Source organism: Chelonoidis abingdonii, chromosome 12 (genome assembly GCF_003597395.2).
Source record: "Chelonoidis abingdonii isolate Lonesome George chromosome 12, CheloAbing_2.0, whole genome shotgun sequence".
Classification (NCBI taxonomy): Eukaryota; Metazoa; Chordata; order Testudines; family Testudinidae; genus Chelonoidis; species Chelonoidis abingdonii.
In genome coordinates this window covers 4,745,184-4,766,445 of record NC_133780.1, presented here as the reverse complement: position 1 = coordinate 4,766,445, position 21,262 = coordinate 4,745,184, and the positions used below count along the sequence as shown (strand labels likewise).

The 21,262-nt window shown below is 57.0% G+C and overlaps 1 protein-coding gene across 1 annotated transcript; it reads right to left on the bottom strand.

The window, feature by feature from the left end:
- Positions 1-823: 823 nt before the first annotated feature.
- Positions 824-19,678, bottom strand: PPP1R18 (protein phosphatase 1 regulatory subunit 18). Its single transcript, XM_032800425.2, has 4 exons — positions 19,231-19,678; positions 16,063-18,593; positions 2,922-3,129; positions 824-1,357 (listed from the first exon to the last, which is right to left on the bottom strand). The coding sequence occupies exons 2-4, from the start codon at positions 18,040-18,042 to the stop codon at positions 1,338-1,340; spliced, it is 2,208 nt and encodes a 735-aa protein (XP_032656316.1). The 5' UTR covers positions 18,043-18,593; positions 19,231-19,678; the 3' UTR covers positions 824-1,337.
- Between the last annotated feature and the right edge of the window lie 1,584 nt (positions 19,679-21,262).

Sequence of the window (21,262 nt, the reverse complement as noted above, 5' to 3'; positions counted from 1 at the left end):
TTACACAGGAAGTGGGATGGCTAAAACAGGAAGTCACACCATTGGCCCGCCCTCTGCTTCAGTCACCTCCTCCCCCTGACCTCCAGTCACAGCTGGTCCCTCCCCAATTCCTGGTTGGCTCCACCTCCCACCCCTAAACCACATACTGCCCCACTCCCCCAAACACAACTAGTCCTGCCTGAAGTACATAAAAATGGCCCCATCTGTAACTAGCTCCAGAACACTTGCAAATGATCCTCCCCATGCAAAGTAGCAATTTGCCCCACTCTCTAAATGCTGACTGGCTCCGTCTCAATCTCAACTGGCTCCACCCCAGTCACAGATTGCCTCGCCCTCCGATAGTGATCTGCTCCTCTGCAATTACAATTGGACCCTATCAAGTAACAAAGTGAACCCTCCCCTCCCAAATAAACCCCACCCCTCCCCCTCCTAAACTACAATCCCCTTAACTCTGACCACCCCAGCAGCATTATTAGGAAGTAAAAACTGGGAGACAAAAGTTCTCCCTTCTGGATGATGCCCTCTAGAAAAAGGATTCAATAGTTACAAAAAATGCATGTGTGTATAGTGGGGGGTCGGTTTTCTTTGCCACCGCCCCCCCCCCCCCCGCATACCCATTTTCAGGAGGGGATGTGATCTTTAAACTTTGGCTGAAGGTAGGCCAGGTGACCTCTCGGTGGCAATAAAGTCCATGGGGTTTAAAGCATCCTCTGCTGGCTGCAGTGGCAATGGGCTCTCCCAGCACAGTCCAGGTGGTGCAGAGTGCCCCCTGCTGGCTGCAGTGAGAATGGGCTCTCCAAGCACAGTCCACAGGGTTCAGAGAGTCCCCCCCGCTGGCTGCATTGAGAATGGGCTCTCCCAGCAAAGTCAACATGATGCAGAGAGCCCCCAGTGGAAATGGGCTCTCCCAGCACAGTCTAGGTGGTGCAGAGCATCCCCTGCTGGCTGCAGTGGGAATGGGCTCTCCCAGCACAGTCCAGGCGGTGCAGAGCATCCCCTGCTGGCTGCAGTGGGAATGGGCTCTCCCAGCACAGTCCAGGTGGTGCAGAGTGCCCCCTGCTGGCTGCAGTGGGTTTGTTCCTGAAGGCTCTCTGGATGCTGTTTTTCTGTTGGTCTCATCCCCCCTGCTGGACCTTAGGGGAGCAGTCAAATGGGATGATAGCTGCTCTGGCCTAGTCACAGCCAGGGGGCCTGGAGCCGACCTCCCTCCAGTCCTTGTTCTTGCTGAGATTTTACTGGAAGACGAAAGAGAAGGGGCCGGTCGGGACCCAGTCATGGCAGGGCATCTTCTGGACCTGCCCCGTCCCCCTGCCATAAGGGAGAGGGGTTCTGCGGGGTTACCGCCTGCAGGATTCATCTGTCAGAAGAGAGAGAAGGGGAAGTGAGTAGGGAATGGGAGAGGGGGAAGCCCAGCAGGGACATTCAGGGGAACAGAACCCAGCAGTCCTGGCTCCCAGCCCCCCTTCTCTAACCTGTTAGACCAGGGGTGGGCAAACGTTTTGGCCTGAGGGCCACACTGGGACTGTGAAATGGTATGGAAGGCTGGGTAGGGAAGGGTGTGCCTCTCCAAACAGCTTAGCCCCTGCCCCAATCCACCCCCTCCCACTTCCTGCCCCCTGACTGCCCCCCTCAGAACCCCAGACTCATCCAACCCCTCCCCTGCTCCTTGTCCCCTAACCGCCCCCTCCTGGGACAACCTGCCCCTAACTGCCCCCTGGTACGCCACCCCCTATCCAACCCCCTGCTCCCAGTTCCCTGCCCCCCTGACCCTATCCACATCCCTGCTCCTGACAGGCCCCCTGGGACACCCATCCCCTATCTAGACCCCTTCCCTGTCCCCTGACCGCCTCTTCCTGGGACCCCTGCCCCTAACCGTCCCCCAGAATCCCACCCCCTATCCAACCCCCACTCCCAGCCCCTTTCGGAATGTGGCTCTGTGAACATGGGCGGAGGACTCAGGAAAAGCAGGGGCAGCCGTGCAGCTGGAGAGAAGCAGCAGTTTCCCCTTTAAAGTGCCACTTCTCTCCGGCCGGCTGTGTAGCCGCCTGGTATCCTCCTGAGTCCTCTGGATGTGTTCCCCACACTCCCGCCACCCGCACTGCCCACCTGCCCCCCTGAGGCTGCGAGTGAGCCTCTCTCCCTGCTCTCCTCTGCCCCCTTCCTGCAGGGGGTGCGCCGGTGCTGAGCTGCCCGGCGGCGCAGTGAGCTGAGGCTGTAGGGGAGGAGGAACAGCAGGGGAGGGGCTTGGTGCCACCCTCCCCGGCTGGGAGCCTGGGGACTAGGCAGGACAGTTCCGCCAGCCAGATGTGGCCCACGGGCCGTACTTTGCCCACCTCTGCACTAGATCCCTCCCTCCCAGAGCTGGGAGCTGAAAGCATAGCAGCAGTGCCTGCCTGATGGATGTTGGAGGAGAGGGAGGGGCATGTGCCTGGCCTTCCTGGAGAAGGGGGAGACAGTGGGGGCTGGGGCAGGGAGCAAATGGCAAGAGCCCGCTGAATTGGAAAGGGCAGGATGCATCTGTGCCCTGCGGGGCTTGCTGGAGGCCAGCGAGCTTGAGCTTCCCCCATCTGGCCACTAGATGGAGCCCCAATGCCCATGGCCAGCAAAGCAAGAGGTTTTCCCAGGGGTGGGGAACCGGCAGCAGCTGTTTCATAAGCATTTTCCCAGCGTGTTTCATCACCCAAGCCACTCCCTGCAGCACAGCACCCCCAGGTGCCATGCTGGGGCATTGGACTAGCACTGACTGACGAGGGGAAGCGCCCCCAACTGAGCCTCTAACCCCGCTCCCTGCTACACAACGACCCCTGGTGCTGCACTGGGGCATTGGGGCCAGCACTGACTCCCAGGTGAGCGTGCCCCCTACAGAGCCCCACACCCTGCTTCCTGAAGGACAGCGCCCCCTAGTGCTCGCCGAGACTCACCCACGATGAGGGATTTGGTCCTGAGCACACCCGGCAGGTCGCGATGGAGAAGCAGCAGCTCCTCCTCTTCCTCTTCGTCCTCCCCATGGGGGTTGGCACAGGCCGGCATGTCCAACTCCTCGGGGGGCCCAAACTCCTCCAGCAGGGACCCTTCGGATGGGTACTGGAAGGTGCGCTCCAGCTGGCTCTCGCTGAACCAGATCTTCAACTGCAGGGGAAGGGGGATAAGGATCAGACTAATGGGCCCATCTAGCCCGGTATCCCGCCTCTGCCCCCTACCGCACCGGGTTAGCTTTATGTCCCCACCCCTTGTTTAAGTGTGACTCTCCAATAACTTATCAGTTTTAGACCCTGCACCAGTGGGGTCTACAATAACAAACCAGTGGATGGCTCCCCAGCGCATCTGAGAGACCCTAAAATAATGACTAGTGTGCTGGGTCCCAGCACCCACTCAAAGACTCTTCAGTAACCCCTGTGCCTATCCCCAGGGCTGAAAGACCCTACAATAACAGATCTCCCAGGAAGTGGCTCTCTAGGGACCCTCTGAGGACAGTGTGCCCATGGCAGTCGCACTTTGGCTAAGCCTCTGGCGGAGGGCAACCAGTAAGCTGCCCCTGCCCGCACCCAAGCTGGGCACAGAGCCCTGGCAGGAGATAAACTCTGCAGGAAATGAGATTAGACATCCCTCCTGCAGAGAAAGACGATTCCCCAAGGGCAAGAGCATCTACCTTGACCTGCAGCTAGGCTGGGCCACAAATAGCGTAGAGGAAGGAGCAGGGGCCAGGCAGAGATGGGAGGAGGAGCCTTGCATACAGCATTAGGATGCAGCCACCTCTGGGGTGGGGCAGCGGGGGAACAGCCAGACAGTGGCATAAAGTGGGAGGTGAAGGGTAATCCTGCATCCATTTGTAACTACAGGGCAGGGGATATCAGGAAGGCAGAATGGATGTGGGCTGGGGGAGGATCTGGCCAGGACACTGGGGTTCACACCCCAACTCGGGAGGAAAGTGCCAGGGGAGATTTAATGACTGGGCCTGGTCAGGACTTCAATTTTCTATGCAATCCAAAATTGGTACAGCGCTGCCTAGTGTTGCCCACGGGTACTGGGGTAAGCAACAGCAACAGCACCACCTACTGAGCCCCCTCCCTGCTCCCTGCAGGATAGCGTCCCCCTAGTGCCGCACTGGGATATTGGGGCCAGCACCAGCAACAGCGCCACCTACTGAGCCCTCATTCTGCTTCACGCAGGACAGCGCCCCCTAGTGCCGCACTGGGGTTTTGGGGCCACCACCAGCAACAGTGCCACCTACTGAGCCCCCTCCTGCTCCCCACAGGACAGCGCCCCCTAGTGCCACACTGGAGTATTGGGGTCAGCGCCAACTGTGGCAGGACAGTGCCACCTACTGAGCCCACATCCTGCTCCCTGCAGGACAGCGTCCCCTAGTGCCGCACAGGGGTATTGGGGTCAGCACCACCAACAGCGCCACCTACTGAGCCTCTAGCTTGCTCTCCACAGGACAGCGCCCCCCAGTGCTGCACTGGGGTATTGGGAGGCAGCACTGACAGCCCCATCCCAATTTCCAGCAGTAATCCCGGCCGCAACCCCTCCTGCTTAGCATGGTTCTAGTTTTAGCCCAGGCACACCTCCCCCACTCCATTTGGTGACATGGAGGGGTGTATCTTTGATCTTATCTGTTCCCGAATTGGTTCCCATGGGAATTAATCCCCTGCTAATCGCAATTAACTGAAGTCTATTAACGAGCTGGGGGGGAGGGGGAGAGGGGTCACGAGGCCTGTCCGGGGAAATTGAGGGTGAGGATCAGGGCCATAACAGCATCATGGATGCTCACTGAAGGTAGTGAGGGATGGGAGAAGGGCCAGAGGAGAGGTAGAGAGGCATGTGGAAGGCCAGGGCCAGGCTGAGAGAGGGAACACCAGCAAGGAAAAGAAGGGAATGTGAGAGGGGAGATGAAAGATTGCATGGGAAAGAAGGAACCTGGAAATCCAGGAGGGGAGTGACAGCAGCATGGAAGGAAAAGAGGGAGCAAGGGCGTGGGGGAAGGGAGGAGAGGAAAGTCTGGATAGAGAAGAAGAACAGAAGGAGAAAACTGAGGAGTGGAGGAGAGAGAAGCAGAGGCGGGGAAGAGAGGGAATGTGAGACTAACGGGAGTGGAGGGGCGAAGAAAAGAGAAGGAGGAAATCAGGGAGGGAGGCAGAGAAAGGAAGAGGGGAATGAGACAGGAGGAAAAGAGGAATGTAGGACAGAACAGGCAGGATCCAAGAAAAGAATGGAAGGAGAAAATCTGTGAGAGGAAGGAACAGGGGAACGAAACAGAAGAAGGGAGAGAGGAAATGGGGGTGAGCAGTGGATGAACGGGAAGGGTCCAAGAAAGAACAGATTGAGAGAATGAAGGCGGGGGAACATGTCAGAGTCCTACAGAGACTGAAAAGACAGAAGAGGTGGAGGAGGAGGAGGAGAAATGAAGGGAAAGGGAGGGAGGAGACTGGGTGATGGAACAAAAAAGATAGACAGCGAGAGAAAGAGAGGAGGAAGAAGGGAATGAGAAAAAGGAGAAATGAAAAATGTCTCTCTGCATCTTTCTGCAGCTCCTCCCTTGTGACTCTAACATCCCCCTCTTTCCCTCCCAAATCTCTGGCTTCATCTCTCCTCCTCAGTCTCTCTCACGCTCCCCCATTCTCTCTCTCTGCCCCCCCCATACCCAGCTGCTGAGCCCCACCCCGCCCGTTCCCCCAGCTCTGGAATGTGCCTGAGTCACTCGCTCCACTGCTTGGCTCCTAAATAAGGAGCGAATAGGCCTGGTTTGGCTGGGAGGGGGAGGGGAGGCCGGGAATCCAGCTGCCATCCAACTCCGCACAGCTGCGCCAGGAACGTCCCAATTCCGCTCTGGTGTCTAGCACCACCTCCATCAGGATGCCTGCCCCTCCTGTCTGCCCCCAGAGCCTAGAACGGGGGAGCAGAAACCGAACCCCACCCTAAGACCCTCCAGAAATGGCCTCAAATCTCCAAAATTGCCTCACAACCTTCTGGACTGGGCCCATGGCTCTCCAGAAATGGCTGTGAATCTCCAGATATGACCCAAGACCCTTTAGACTTGGCCCACGTCCCTTCAGACTGGCTCCCATAGCCCTCCAGAAAGAGCCATGATCCTCCAGACTGGGTCCACGGCCCTCCAGAAACGGTCATGAATCTCCAGACACAACCCAAGACCCTCTAGACTTGGCCCACATCCCTCCAGTCTGGATCCCACAACCCTCCAGAAATCACCCTCTCTCTCCTGATGGACCCATGATCCTCCAGAAATGGCCCTGAATATACAGATATGACCCATCGACCCTCCATGCCACTATCGCTCTAGATCCATGGGCATCTCCAATGCTTTCTCCAGATCATTTGCCTGGAGGAACCTTCACCCCTGGCTGCCCTCCCTACAACTTCCAGACTCCCTGTTGCTTTCCTCACAGCCCTTTCTCTCTGCCCAAGAGCTGAGGAAGGATAGATGGATAGGCTGGACTCTCCGTGGCCCCTTTGAGCTGTAGCCTGAAGCCCAGGGCACTATCCCACAGGCTCTCCTGAGCTCCAGATCCCGTGGAGTGTTGTGTTGGAGTAGGTCCTGTGCCCCTTCCCTGACCAGACCCCTCAATGTCTCTTTGAAGCACAGATCACAGCCCAGAGACTGCTGTGCCAGAGAAAGACTGTCTGGCCTGCTGGGGAGAATAGATGGGAAACACACCAGCTAGATGCCTGGCCACACTATCTATATCCAAGCATCCCTCTAGTCATCCATAGTTCTGTCTATCCATCCATCATTAGCTCTATCCATCTATCCACTGTCAGATCATCGTCATCTTTATCCATCCATCCATGGCAAGCTCTTTCTATCTCTCCATTCTCAGCGGCTTCTACATATCCATCCCTCCATTATCAGATCTACCTATACATATCTGTCTAACCTCAGCTCTATCTATCCACCCATCAACGGATCTAGCCTCAGCTCTATCCATCCATTCACAGGGGTACCCTTCTATCCCTCCATCATCAGATCTATCTGTCCATCCATCCTCAGCTCCACACATCCACATATCCATCAACACATCTATTTAAATATCTGTCCTCAACTCCATCCATCCACCCACCCATCATCTATCTATTCATCCATCCTCAGATCTATCTATCTAGCTATCCTCAGCTCCACCCATCCTCTTGTCTATCCATTATCATCTCTCTCTCTTTCTCCCTATCCTCAGCTCAATCCACCCATCACGAGATCTATCTATAGATCTCTCTATCTACCCATCCTCAGCTGTACCTGAGATACAGAGGAAAGACTAGCTGAGGGCAACCTGCCAGGCCAGTGGCCAAGCCAGGAATAGAAACCAGGGGCCCCAAGTCCCACTCCAGGGCTCTATCCACTAGGAACAGACAGAAGCACCGCCAGCTTTTTTTGCACCCTAGGTGGCGGAAGGTCCCACTCCCAAAATGGCGCCCTCGACAGAGGCAGCGGAAGGTCTCGCCCCCAAAATACCACTGACAACCAGCATGGCTGAAGATCCGGCCTCTGCGGTTGCCACCCCCCAAATGTTAGCGCCCTGGTTGCCTAATGGGTTGCGCCGGCCCTGGGAACAGAACTTCCCCCCCTCCCACCCCGACCAGAGCCCTAGTCTAGCCTGCATCCCTGCCCCTCTCAGAGACCTGAAGTAAAAGAACGGAAAAGCAACCCCAGCCTGTCTCAGGTGGCGCTGGAGTGGTCCTGGGCAGGGATCCTTGACTGGATCCAGGAGTCCTCAAGCCATTCTCCACTTCTCTGCTGACAGCTCCCATCCTGCTAAGGGGAGCCAGCCCCGGGCTGGGGCAACTGGCTGGCTCAGGGGAATGGGGAACGGGCAATGGGGCCTTCCCCCTCTAGGGGGCACCGGTTCCAATCGGAGAGGCAGGCTGGGCGCTGTTTCTTTCCCTCAATAGCCCAGGCGGGACCTTTGGACCCCAGCCAGATCGGAATTAGCTCAGATAAGAGAGGGGCTATTTGGGGAATCGCCTCTAAAGCTCTTATATCAAATGGCATTAATGCAGGCTGGGCTCACAGTGCTGGGGGGCAGTCTGAAGGGCTAGATTTGCAGCTCCACAGTCCTTTTCTTATCCCATAATATCCACCGAGCACCCTTTATCCTGTTCTGGCCTGGTTCTTAAGGTGTCAAAGTGGGCAGGAAAGGGTTAATCACATGTGTTTGGTGGGTGGGGAGGTGGGACGACTCAGACACAAAAAAGGGTTGATGGCAAAGCTGGAATGGGACCCAGGAGTCCTGACTCCCACCTCCCCATCCTCTCCACCGCACTCTAACCATTAGCCCCATCTCTCCTCCCAGAGCTGGGGATGGGACCCAGGAGTCCTGACTTCCAGCCCCGCCCCTACCAGCTGCTGCTTTCGCTCTGCACTGCAATAACCACTTCCTGAGCGGGTGCAGACTGCCTGGGGCTTCAGCTGACACAGGCCTCGATCTCCCCGCCCTTTTCCGTCCCACACGTTCCCCGCTTCCTGTTTTCGACAGGGCTGCAGCACTGCGGGAAGACGGGGCAGGACCGGCAGCCCCAGGGGCCTCTGGGTAATGCCCAGAGTAGGTGCGGGGCAGCCCAGTTAATCTCTTCCCATGCAAACACACCTTACTCCCTCCCTGCCTGTGGGCCGCAGCCCTGCCCCTGCAGGGATCCCTTCTAGGGGGCAGAGGGGAGTTGGGGCTCTGGGGCCAGTTCAGCCCTCGGTTTCCCTCCTGAGGCTGCCAGCATGGGGGAGGGATGGGGGCACATGCCTTGCTAGGGGCTGGGCTGAGATTGAACTACTTGTTACATCCAGATGGGAATGATCAACTCCAGAACCAGTCCCCCTAGAGATGAAAGGCCCTGTTTGTCAGTCCCCACCCCCTGGGGCCGGATGGGAGCCAGCGCCCCCTAGAGGGGAAAGGCCCCATGTCTCAGTCCCCGCCCCCCTGGGGCCAGATGGGAGCTGGCGCCCCCTAGAGGGGGAAAACCCCATGTCTCAGTCCCTGGACCCAGGTGTCCATAATTATGAGAGCAAAAAGAAGCCAAGATCCATGCAGGGTGCATGGCTCTAGGCCGGGAGTGAGGGGGCGCCAGGAGCCGCTCTTGGGAAGCCTTGGAGTGGGATTATAGGCGCAACAGCTCTGGGGGAGATGAAGGGTTAAAGTGCCCCCCCCCCAACAGTGACCATGGCAACCTCGTCAACGCTGACCTCAGTGTTTTTCATGACTTCCTCTGGAAAAACCTGCTGGTGGCTTCTGCCAGTGGGAGGCCAGCCGGGCCTGGTCCCCTCCCCCATCACACCCTGCCTGCCCCTTTCTCCCCTCCCCCCTCACACCTTTTCCTTCCCCTCGACATCCCTTGCCCATTCATACTCCTTCCTTCTCCCACTTTTACCCCTCCACACCCATCCCTTTCCCACCTCTCCCCAACAAATCTGCATCCTGCAGGTGTTGTTCTGTGGTCCTGGCCTCTACATCCTGGGTGAGCCTCAGGCTGCAGCGCTGGGCTGGGACCCAGCACAGACCTGGTCCCTATGTCCTTCTGCATGGACAGTGGCTTCCGCTTTCCCCCAAATGCCCAGTCAGACTGTCTGCAGCTGTGTCTCTCTCTCACACACACAGTCTCTGGGGGTTCGTGTCTTCCTCTCAGGCACATGTTTGCTTTTTCCTTTCTCTCTCTCTGTCTGTCTTGCACTCCTCTGCAGAGCTGGGGATAGAACCCAGGAGTCCTGACTCCTAGCCCCCGCTTCTTTAACCCACTAGACCCTTCCCCTCCCCTCCCCTCCTAAAGCTGGGGATAGAACCCAGGAGTCCTGACTCCTAGCCCCCGCTTCTTTAACCCACTAGACCCTTCCCCTCCCCTCCCCTCCTAAAGCTGGGGATAGAACCCAGGAGTCCTGACTCACAGCCCTCCTGCTTTAACCCACTAGATCCCCCCTCCCTGAGTTGGGGAAAGAACCCAGGAGTCCTGCCTGCCATCCTCCCCCTTCTCTAACTCCTCTGGAAGCATCTCTCCCTCACCAGAGGCAGCTGCATTTCAGCAGGCAGGAGAGGCTGTAGGCGGGCGGGGAGATGACGCCCAAATGAGAATTTGCCCCGGAGCCCTGTCTGAGTGACTCCCCAGCTCTGAGCTCAGCAGGGAGGGATCCCAGCCCTGGCATCCCCTGTACACACACACCCCCATACCCCCCCACCAGCTCTTGGCAATTGGCAGGAGCCCACCAGGAGAGGCAGGCAAGGCCCTGGGGCCTAGACATGAGCAGTCCCAGACTCCACACTATGGGGACAGGAACAAGGCCCGTGACACCAGGCCTGAGCCACAGTCACTGATCAGGGCTATGGCCGGGCCTCCATGAGAATGGGGAACAGGGGTGGCAGGGGCTTTGGTCCTGAATGAACTATTGGGGGTGGGGGTGGTGCAGTCCAGGAAAGAAAGAACACAGATAGATGGATGGTTAGAGAAATATTGTGGGAGAGAAGGGGTGGACAGATAAACAGATAGGTAGATTTATATAGAGTGAACTGAAATCTCTTACTGTCCTCTAGTTCAGCTCTAGCCACTAGATCCCACTCTCCTCCCACAGCCAGAAATAGAACCCAGGAGTCCTGGCTCCCAGTCCCAGCCCACCTCAATCCACTAGACCCCACTGCCCTCCTAGAGCTGGAGATAGAACCCAGGAGTTCTGACTCCCATCCCACCCCCCTAGCTCTAACCCACTAGACTCCACTCCCCTCTCAGAACTGGGGACAGAACCCAGGAGTCCTGGCTCCCAGCCTCCCCTGCTCTAACCCACTAGACCCCATGTCCCTCCCAGAGCTCGGGATACCTCCCCCCCCAATCCTCCCCATCTCATCCCTCTAAGCCTGCCCTCTCCCCCATCAGAGATGTGTTACCCCATTCCCCCTTAGCCTATCTGAGCTGGCTAGAGGGAGCCCCATGGCCAGACTCTGAGCTGCTAGGCCTATTGGTCTCCCCTCACCCCGCCAGGTCTCCGCTGAGTGCATGGCCGTCAGCAGCTGATGTCAGCAGGGCTTCCTCTGCTGGGTGGAGTGAGGGCTCAGCCTCAGGGCAGAGAGCAAGGGAGGGAGAGACAAAGCAAGCAAGAGAGCTGGCTCCATCTCTCTGAGCTGAAGGGCCCCTGCCTGCGTGAGAGGGAAAAGCCGGGTGGAGATCGCAGCCACTCAGCTGCTCCAGACCCTCCGGAAGATAAAGAGCCCTTTGTGGTGAAAGGTCTGTTTGTGATGAAAAACTGGAGCAGGAATCTGCCCTCAAGAGAGTCACGAAAGGACTGGGCAGAGGGATGGCGCTGGGCCTGAGGCAGAAGGGACTTAGCCTGGGGACGGCGACCTGACCCGGCTCAGTACAGACGCCGGAAGGTCCTAGAGCGACAGGCACGCCAGCTGTGTTCTAGAGTGGCAGGGATCCCACAATCCCATGGTCTAGAGCTGCAACTCGTCTCCCTTTGCTGCATGCTAGAGCAACAGGCCCCTCCACTGTGCTCCACCATGTTAGCTCCCATGTTCTAGAGTGACAGCCTGCCATCCCTCCAGTGTATTTTACAGGACCAGACATCTCCAAAGCTTTTTAGAGCAACAGCTACTACGTTATAGAGCGACAGACCCTCTCTGCGTCATTCCAGAGTGACATCAACAGCATTCTAGAGTGGCAGCCTGCCCCCACCACATGTTCTGAAGCTGCAACTTGCTCTCTGTTCAATGCATTCTAGAGCAAGCCCCCTCCTCCGCTGCACACCAGGATGACACATACTGTGTTCCTGACTGCTCAGCTATCTTGCCCCATGTTCTAGAGCTTCCCCTCTGATTTAGAGCAACAGGCCCCTGCAGTTTAACAGGCCCTGCATTCTGGCCAACAATTACCTCCAAAGCATTCTAGAGCGGCATGTGCAGCTGTCTTCTAGAACGTCACAGCCTGTGTTCAAGAACAGTTGTTGCTGCTGGAGTAGCAATCACTGCTGTGTTCCAGCACTGTTTTGTAGAGTAATTACCCACTAGGATATTCTGGAGCATCAGTCACCACACACTTCTAGAGTAACACTAGGTGTTCTAGAACAACTGTTGCCAGAGTATTCTAGAGCTACAGATAAGGCCCTGGTGCTGAAAGTGCCAGTACTGAGCTCCATTGCAGGGTTGTGGCTGATCACAGCAGTCTAGAGTGAAAACCACGAGAGCATTCTAGAGTAACAGTCCCCACCGTATTCTGTAACAGCCCCTGCAGTAATGCAGCACAACAGGATGATGGAGCTATAAACACCGAGGCCCAGACCCTGTTAATAGAGGTTGCTCCGTCAAAGTCAGCGTAGGAAATGGAGCCCAGGATTCTAGAGCAGACCAGCATCGGGGAGTGCTAGACTAGAGCATTAAAAAGCCAAGGCAACACGTGGCATAGCAGCAGGGAAGTATGTGGGGGATTATCTTGGCTTGGTCACCATGGGGGCCCCCACCCCTACAGCATTTGGGTTTGTGGCAATGAGTCTTTGTCATTGATGCTGAAAGGGGAAAGGTCGGGTGTTCGATAAAGAAACAAACACATATGGGGATGAGATAGAGAGATGGATGATAAGGGGACTGGATGGGCAGAGGGAGATGTATGGGGACTGGATGGATGGAGGGGGATGGATGGGGATTGGATGATGCCTATAGGGGATGGATGGATGGATGCATTAGAGAGAGAGACAGACAGATGCATACGGTGATTAGATGGATAGATAGTTGTGTATGTGGATTGAAGAGAGAGAGAGAAAGAGAAAGTGAGAGACATGAGCACAGGGAGATGGATGATATACAGACAAAGTAGCTAAAATACTATCCTATTTTGAAAACGTATAATGATTACTTTAGAGCAAAGCATTATTTATCTGACAAGCATTACCACAGAGAGTACTGTAGTCATTTAATACTACTGTGATCTGATACCGTAGACTACACTCAGTTTGGTCTCAGTATTTCTGAGTACTTACCATACAACACTGTAGTATTTTAACAATATTGAGACCTATTTCTTTCCCACTCTGCCATACTTTAAAGTATTTTTAAAGTAATCTCTATGCCATACCGAAAACATTTAACAGCATTGTGATCTATTCACTGGAACACCATAACATTCGGAAGCAAATACTGCAGTATTTTAACAGTATCTTGACATTACCCTGTAGGATATTCTAGCACTTTGCAGTAATTTGGGACATTACTGCAGTAATTTAACAGTCTATTAATCTAGAATACCCTGGTGCTTTACAGAGGTAAGGTGGGGGAGGTAATATATTTTATTGGACCAACCTCTGTTGGTGAGAGAGACAAATTAGACCAATACAAGACCTCATCCAACTTGTCCCTCTAATATCCTGGGACTGACCTGGCTACAACAACACTGCTGCTTTTACAGTAATTTAATGCAGTGCTATAGTAATTCAACAGCACCATTTTACTCTAGTATTTTACTGTATTTACTATGGAACAGTAAAATAATTTAGCCATATTGTCATCTGTTACTCTGCAATACTCTAGTATTTTGCAGTAACGTCGAGTAACTCCACCGCAATCTAACAATACTGTGATGTTACTCTAGCACTCTGTAGTAATTTGAGCAATGCTACAGCAATTGAACAGTCGTACAGCTTATCACTGTAGAATACTCTTGTCCTTTACTGCATTCACTATGTAATATGGTGATTTAGCAATGGTGTAACCTGTTACTCCAAAGTACTCCAGTATTTTTAAGTAATGCTGAGCAATGCTCCAGCAACTTAACAGTAGTGTGATGTTTTTATTCTCGAGTAATCTAGTAGTTTGCAGGGTCTTTGCGCAATGGTGCATCTAATGTTATTATAGCCTCTTGCTTTGGTATCTAATGTATTCACTAGAGAATACCAGAGTAATGTAATTGTATTGTGATCTGTTACTCTCGAATACTCTAATAGTATGTTTGAGCTGCAATCCAACAGTACTATAGCCCCTTACTCTACAATGTTACCATATTTGCTATATAATACCAGTAATTTTTAAAATAATTTAAAAGTAGTGTGATTTGTTATGCTCAAGTGCTGTAGTAGCCTGTAGTCATTTTGAGCAGTCTAAGGAATTATGGCCCATTACTCTAGTATTTTTACTGTACGATACTACTATGTCAGACCCCATATTTCTCATATACTATATTTGTTTCCTATATAATACCAGTACAAGATCAAATACTCTAGTACTTCAAAGCGGTTACTCCAGGATCCTCAAGTTTTTTTCTTTAATGAGCATTATGGGGTAGAAAGATTTTTCTAGCTGCCTTCTTGGGCTCTGTAGCCAGTGCCAGTGGGGCTGCCCCCGGGCACAGATTCATAGCACGAGGAGGCATTTTTAGTGCCAGGAAGCTGGGCAGAGACTCTGGCTGCAAAAATGCTGTTGACGTTCAGACACAAAGTTTAGCCAGGGATGCCTCTTGCCTAGCGACTGTCTCTGCTAAATGATCCCCTTATGAGGCAAAGAACAGACCAGCCACTGTGCGCACCAGAGCCGCATCTGGCCAAGGGCAACCCCAGACCCCGGCATGGGTCACATGTGTGAAAAGGCTTTTGTGGATCACCCCGTTTCCTTCCGTTGCCCCCCTCCCCACCTGGCCTCTGCCACTGGGTCCCTAGCCCGGCACTGGCAGGGATCCCCAGTGAGAGGGAAAGAGGGGGCTTCAAGGCCTGTCCAGCCCTCAGCCTCTCTGCTGAGGCTGCCAGCAACTTTCGGCCAACAGGGAAGTGGGCTGGGGCCGAACAAACTCATTTCACATTGGGGCTGTGGAACGGGAGTGACAGTGCGGGGCTGGATCACAGCCCGGTGTCTCTAGAGGGGAGAGGCCCCATGAGCCATTCCCCATATCCCTGAGCCAGCCAATCCCCAACCTTGCATCCAGATCAGAGCCAGTGCTCCACAAGAGGGGAAGGACCCCATATCCATTCCTCTCCCTCCCCAAGCCAGCCAGTGCCTTTGCCCTGGGGCCAGACTGAAGGTCCCATCAGGGGTGGCTCCAGCCCCAAGCATGCCTAGCGTGTGCTTGGGGCGGCAAGCTGGAGGGGGCACTCTGCTGGCGCCACCCCAAGCTTGCCACTCCAAGCACTGCAGGCAGGCTGCCTTTGGCAGCTTGCCTGCGGAGGGTCCGCTGGTCCCGCGGCTTCGGCTTGCCTGCTGGCATCAGTGGACCCTCTGCAGGCAAGCTGCCAAAGGCAGCCTGCCTGCCGTGCTTGGGGCGGCAAAATGCCTAGAGCCGCCCCTGGGTCCCATATCCTATTCCCCCCCAGCCCCCATAAGCCAGCTACAAACTCAAGCCAGGTTACTCCAAAAGGAACTGCCTGGCTCAGAGGGGTGGGGAATGGGATACGGGGCCTTTCCCCTCTCGGGGGAGCCATCTCCCATCCAAATCTGGAGGAATTGGAATCAACCACACTATTTCCACAGTCCGTCCCCCGCCTTTCCTGCTCTAACTCCATGAGAACAGGGTGAGGATGTTCCTGGACCACACCCCTGTGGATCCCATGACAACCTTGGCCTCCACCACGTGCCCTATATCTCTGGCTCACGAGGGCCAGAGACGCTGCTCAGTGGGAGCTGAGCCTGGGTGGGAGGTCAAAGGTCAACCATGGCTAACAGCCCCACGCCTGGGGTTGGCGTCCCCACACTGAGGCCTGTGTTAGGCACCTGAAGGAGAAAGCGAAGGAATGAGGAGAGAAGAGACAGTGGGGGATGAAAAGAGGGAGGGGAAAGTAGGAGAGAAGCAAACGGAAGAGAGAATGAAGAAAAAGGGTGAACGAATGAGCAGAGCAGAGAGAAAGAAAGAGAGCAAAAAAAAGGAAGACTAAAAAGGGAAAGAATGAGAGACGCTGAGGCCGAGAAAGAATGAAACAGGCGAGAGAGGGCGCGAACGAAAGGGAGAAAGAGAGAGAGGGAAAGAAAGAAAGAGTGAAAGAAAGGATAAAAATGGCAAGAGGAGGGAGAGTGAAAAGTGAGAGCACAAAGCAGAGAAAACAAAAGAGAGCGGGGAAAGGAGGAACGCAAGAGGGCGAGCGAAGGAGGGAGTGAGGAGCGCGCTGGGTACCTTTTTGCGATGGGGGTCATTCTTGGCCAGGCAGGATTTCGCCAGCGACAGGTAGCCCCCGATCACCTGGATCTCCTCTGCCGTGGGGTAGCGCTTCTTCGGTGGGGTGCTGGCCGCCTTCTCGAGCGCCGCGGGACCCCCCTCGCTCTCCACGCCGTTCTCCACAGCAGGCACCGGCGCCTTGCGGGGATTGATGGTGATGGTGTTGCCGCTCCGGCGCTGCACGGCCGGGTGGGGTAGGGCGGAGGGGCCCCCCAGCTCCCGGGGCCCCCGGCCCCCGCGCCTCATGGCCTCCCCCTCGGCCGGCTCCTCGGTGCTGGCCGGGAGGGGAAGCTGCTCACGGCTGGGGGAGGAGGAGGAGGAAGTGGAGGCCGGAGCAGAGGCAGCCTTTGGAGGAGAAGTGCTGGTTTCCTGCCAAACCTCGCCGGGGTCTGGGGGAGGGGAGGCGGCCGCCCGGCGTGGCACCACCACGAAGGAGTTGCGCGAATGGAGACGCAGGCTGGCCACAGCTTTGGCCTGGGCCTCGGCATCCAATATGGTGTCGATGGGCAGGCCTGAGGCTGAGGCGTCTCCATTGTCCCCCCTGCCACCCCTGTCCAGAGAGGTGACGTCTCTGCCCAGTGGGCCTGGTATTACCGCACCCGAGCCACTGCCACCACTGTCACGCCTCTCCAGTGAGGTGGCTTCTCTGGCTTGTAGGCCTGGCCCCAACGCCAATGCACCGCCACCAGGCCTGGCTCCCCTCTCCGGTGAGGCGGCTTCTCTGCCTCGTGGTCCTGCTGCCATGGCACTGCCATCACCCCTAGTTCCCCTATCTGGCGAGGTGGCCTCCGTGCCTTGAGGCCCTGGCACCAAGGCCAATGTGCTTCCACAGTGCCAGGCTCCCCTATCCGGTGAATTGGCCTCCCTGCCCTGAGGACCCGGCACCACTGTGCCAGGGCTGCCGCCATCACGCCTGGCTCCCCGCTCTGGTGAGGCAGCCTCCTTGCCCCATGCTTTGCCGGTGGGTGAGCGCCGTGGAGGGCTCTCTGGCCAGGCCTCAGACCTGGCTTCGAACTGGCTGCGGTAGGAAGCCACGGTGAAGGGAGGTGGTGAGGGGGCCAGGCCTGGCAGGTCATGGGGAGGGCTGGGTGTGCCACTATGGTGCTGGGCCGAGCCGGGCGGTTTCCTTGTTGCCAGGGGGCGTTCATAGGAGCCATCGGCAAGGTTCTCAGTGCTGAGGGACCTGAGTGGGCGGGGGGCTGGGTCCTCCTGGCCGAAGCGGCTTAACAGCTTGCTGACACGCCCACGGCGTTGCTCCGGGAGCCCCTGCTGGCAATCAGCCTCGCCGTGGCTTTGGCCGAAGGAGTTGAGGTCTTCCACGCTGCGGCTGAGGGCCGATTTGACAATGAAGACTTCGCCGGCCCGGATCTCGGTCACGCTCCCACCGCGCCGAGCCAGAAGCTCGTTCAGGGATTCCACACTGCCGGATTTGGCCTCCCCCTGCCATTCGGCCCTCGGCAGTGCCGCTCCCGGCACTGACTCAATGATGATGACATTGTCGGCTCGTAGGGTCCTCACCCCAGGGCGCTGGCTGTACAGCTCCATCAACTGCTTGGCCTTGGCGCCAGCTGGCTCGGCCTCCGGCGCCGCCGTCTCCTTGCGCCTCTTCTCCAGCTGGATGAAGGGGTTCTGGTGCACCGGGCCAATCTTCTCCTGCAGCACGGTGCTCTCCTCCTGGCCCATTCCGGGGCCGGGCGGCCCCGCCACAGCCGAGGGGGGCCCTGCTCCGCTGCCACTGCCCTCCGTGTCCGAGAAGGAGGCACCAGAGCCCTGTTTGGCCCGGCGGCGTTCGATGATCTCCCGCTTCCAGGCTGGCATCTTGGCCATGCGGTCCTGCTGCTCCCGCTCTCTGCGCCGTGCCTCTTCCTCTTCCTTCCGTTTCCTCTCCAGCAGCTGCAGCTTCCACTCTGGCAGGGCTGGCAATGGAGCTGACGCCATCCTCACCCCGGGGCTGTGGAGGGCAGGGAGGGAAGTGGGGACGGGGGGAAAGGGAGGCAGGGAAGGAGTTATGGAGGATAGTTTGAGAGGATGAAAGGGAGGGATAAAGAAAATGTCGGGGATGGAGGAAGAGGGGGAATGGAGGGAGAGTTTAAGAGGATGAAAGGGAGAGATAGAGTGTGTGTCAGGGAAGGAGGGATGGCAGAAGAGGGGGAATGGAGGGAGAGTTTAAGAGAATGAAAGGGAAGGATAGAGAGGGTGTCAGGGAAGGACAGAGAGTTTAAGAGGAGGAGGAGGAGCAAGAGAAAGGGGCAGAAATGGAGGAATGGTTTACCAGGAGGAAGGGAGGGATAGAGAGTCCGGGAAGGAGGACTAGCGGGAAGGAAGGACAGCAAAAGAATGGAAGAGGGGGATGAGGAAAGAAGGAATGAGGAAGTGGGAGAAAGGAGGGATGGAGAGAGAGCTGGGGGAGGCGGGAGAGGCAGAGAAGGAGGGATAGCGGAGCCGGCAGAGGAATCTGGGGGGGCTCCCTGCTCTTTCCCGCCCCTGCTCTGGAGGAAGAGAAAGAAAAAAAAGAAAAGAAAAGATGAAAAAAATCCCCAAAGTTCCGCCTGTGTCAGCCTGGCGATTTCCGGAGGGGGCGGGCACTGCTTGCCCCACCCGCCCTTCTGACAGCCCCGCACGCGGCTGGGAATCCCGGACCCCCGTGGAACCCAAGAGTCCGGGGAGGGGGAAGGGACAGCTCAGCCTGGGGGGTGGGGGGGGCAATGGAACCCAGGCGTCCGGGTCGGGGAGGGAGTCCGGGGAACGGGGAGTGAGGGGAATGGCTCGAACTAGGTGGAAGGGGGAACCCAGGAGTCCGGGGGGAAAACCAGGAGTCGGGAGGATGGCTTGGGTTTGGTGGACAATGGAACCCAGGAGTCCGGGCAGAGGACGGTAAATCTTGGAGGGAAGAGATATATATTACCCCAGACAGAGATCAAATCTTGGTGGCTCAGAGGAACCCAGGTGTCCAGGCACAGCCGGGTGCGTCGGGAGGGGGGCTTTTTCGTGGGGGAGGATGAAAATTACCCTGGACTCCAAACCTCGATGGCTCAGGCTAGCGGGCTATGGGACCCACGCGTCCGGATGGGGGAGGGGGCGGGAATGAAGACTGTCGCTCAGCATAGGGAGGGGGAGAATAATTACCCTGGAGGAAAGTAGCGGAACCCAGGCGTCCGGGCGGCGAAAAGGCGGCTCCTTTCGGTGCGGGAGGGTCCGAATTCTCTGCGGGCGCCTCCTCAGAACCCAGGCGTCCGGGCGAGGCGTGGGAGGAGGGGAAGGTTCCAAACCGCCTTTTGTCAGCGGCGATCCAGCGTTGTAGGGACCCAGGCGTCCGGGCAAAGAGATCTCAGGCTCCTATTGTCAGCGGCGGATGGGGGGGGGGTGCGGGGGTTAGAAATCTCGGTAGGACCCAGGCGTCCGGGCAAGGAGCTCGCAGGCTCCTATTGTCAGCGGCTGATTGGGAGGGCGGGGGGATCAGTGGGACCCCGGCATTCGGCAAGGATCACAATATGTGTGGGGGAGGGGGAGAGCGACACCTCGGAGGGACCCAGGCGTCCGGGGGAATTTCCCGGCTCTCAGCGGCGGCTTCTCACGGCCCCATGCGGCTCCCCTCCCCCAGTCTGGCGGCGCCCTCCCCCGAGCCTTTCCGCGGGGGCCGGGGGGCCGGTCCGCTGCCCCGCTTGGGGAATCGGGCCGGGGAAGCGCTGGCAGGAGGCAGCGGGGCCCCAGGGAGAAACCGCTGCTGGCCCAGCCGCTGAGCCGCCAGCAGAGCCGTAATCCCAGCCCGGCTCATCCCCCAAAGCCTGGGAGAGGAGAGAGGAGGGGCGGGGGCGGAGATGGGGGGGTCTTTGTGTATAAACAGAAGGGGACGAGAACACAATGCGAGGGGAGGGGCTTTGGTAGCAGAATGTGGGGGGGTTGGAGTGTGTGGAGGGAGGAGGGTCGGATCTGGACAGATGGGGGAGGTTATGGGGTTGGGGGCGGGCTCTCAAGAGAAGGGGGCATTGAGGGAGTCTGGGTGGAAGCGTATCTGGGTCAGGCTGTCGGGTGTGGGGTGGGGAGGGTCAGGGGTGGGGTTTGGGATAGGGAGGTGTGTGAGGTGGGAGCAGGGGGTGGGTCTGGGATGGGGAGGTGTGTGGGGTGGGGGATCAGGGGATAGGGCTGGGTTGGGAGGTGGAGAGTTTCTTTGTGGGGAGCTCCCAGCTCTCTAGAGGCACAGATAGCATTAGGGGGGCAGGCTTTGATCTGGGGAGTGTCCACCTATTTGCCATGGGGCTATCGGTGGGGGACGACGGACAATGATTTGAGGATTTCAGCTTGGTCCCCAGAACTCTGAGCACGCAGGATTGCAAGCAATTTTCTCAGTGGATCTAGGGGTACAGATGTTGCAGGTGGGGCTTTGGGGGGCAGAGTTTGGGCTTCCAGGGTTTGGGGTGCAAGATTGCAGCAGATCGGGGTGCAGCCTTTTTCAGGTCTCGAGAAGCTGCTGGCTCCAGTCTGGCTCCCCCCCCCACTCCCAGTCCTGGCCCACCCACCACCACCTAATTCCCTCCCCAATCCCCTCCAGAACTAGGCTCTTCCAGCCTGAGGTCCCAGGGGGTTGTTATTGTAGGGTCTCCTCCCTCTGGGGCAGGGGGGCCAGTTGGTTATTGGCAGGGCAGCTGGCGAGAGCACTAGGACAACACATGGCAGTTTGTTCTGTGTGGGCCCCTGGCATCCACAAGCGGTGCAGGAGGATTGGTTCTTGTAGGGTTTCCTGCGCCTGCTTGCTGATTTGTTGTTGTATGGGTATCTGACAAACACTGGACGGCTGTTGGGGCCAGTTTGTTATTGTAGGGTCTCTCAGGCATACCGGGGGTTGCTCTTTACTCTAGGCTCACTCGCTAGACCTGAGAAAGACACTGGTTTATTTTGGTAGGGTCTCTCACCACTACAGTGATTTTTAATACACCACCGCCCCCTGGTGGTCTATTCGAGGGACTGCACCTTCTGGTTCCCTTCCCTGGGTTCCTCCATAGACAGCCCAAGGGCTCGTGACTTACGGGGACAACGAGAGGTCAGGAGCCAACCTCTCTAGTGAGACGAAGGCGCCTCTTTTCAACAGAACCCACCCACAGCAAGTCAGCTGTGTAAATCGAATAACCCAAGCCTTTCACTGGGATGCAGCCACCTCTGG

Bases quoted from the DNA above. Each gene is read 5' to 3' on its own strand.
- PPP1R18 (XM_032800425.2), bottom strand. From the start codon at position 18,042: ATGGCGTCAGCTCCATTGCCAGCCCTGCCAGAGTGGAAGCTGCAGCTG. The intron at 3,130-16,062 runs GTACCCAGCGCG...CTTCCCCTGCAG, and splicing joins ATGACCCCCATCGCAAAAAG to TTGAAGATCTGGTTCAGCGA. The intron at 1,358-2,921 runs GTGAGTCTCGGC...CTCTTCTGACAG, and splicing joins GACCAAATCCCTCATCGTGG to ATGAATCCTGCAGGCGGTAA.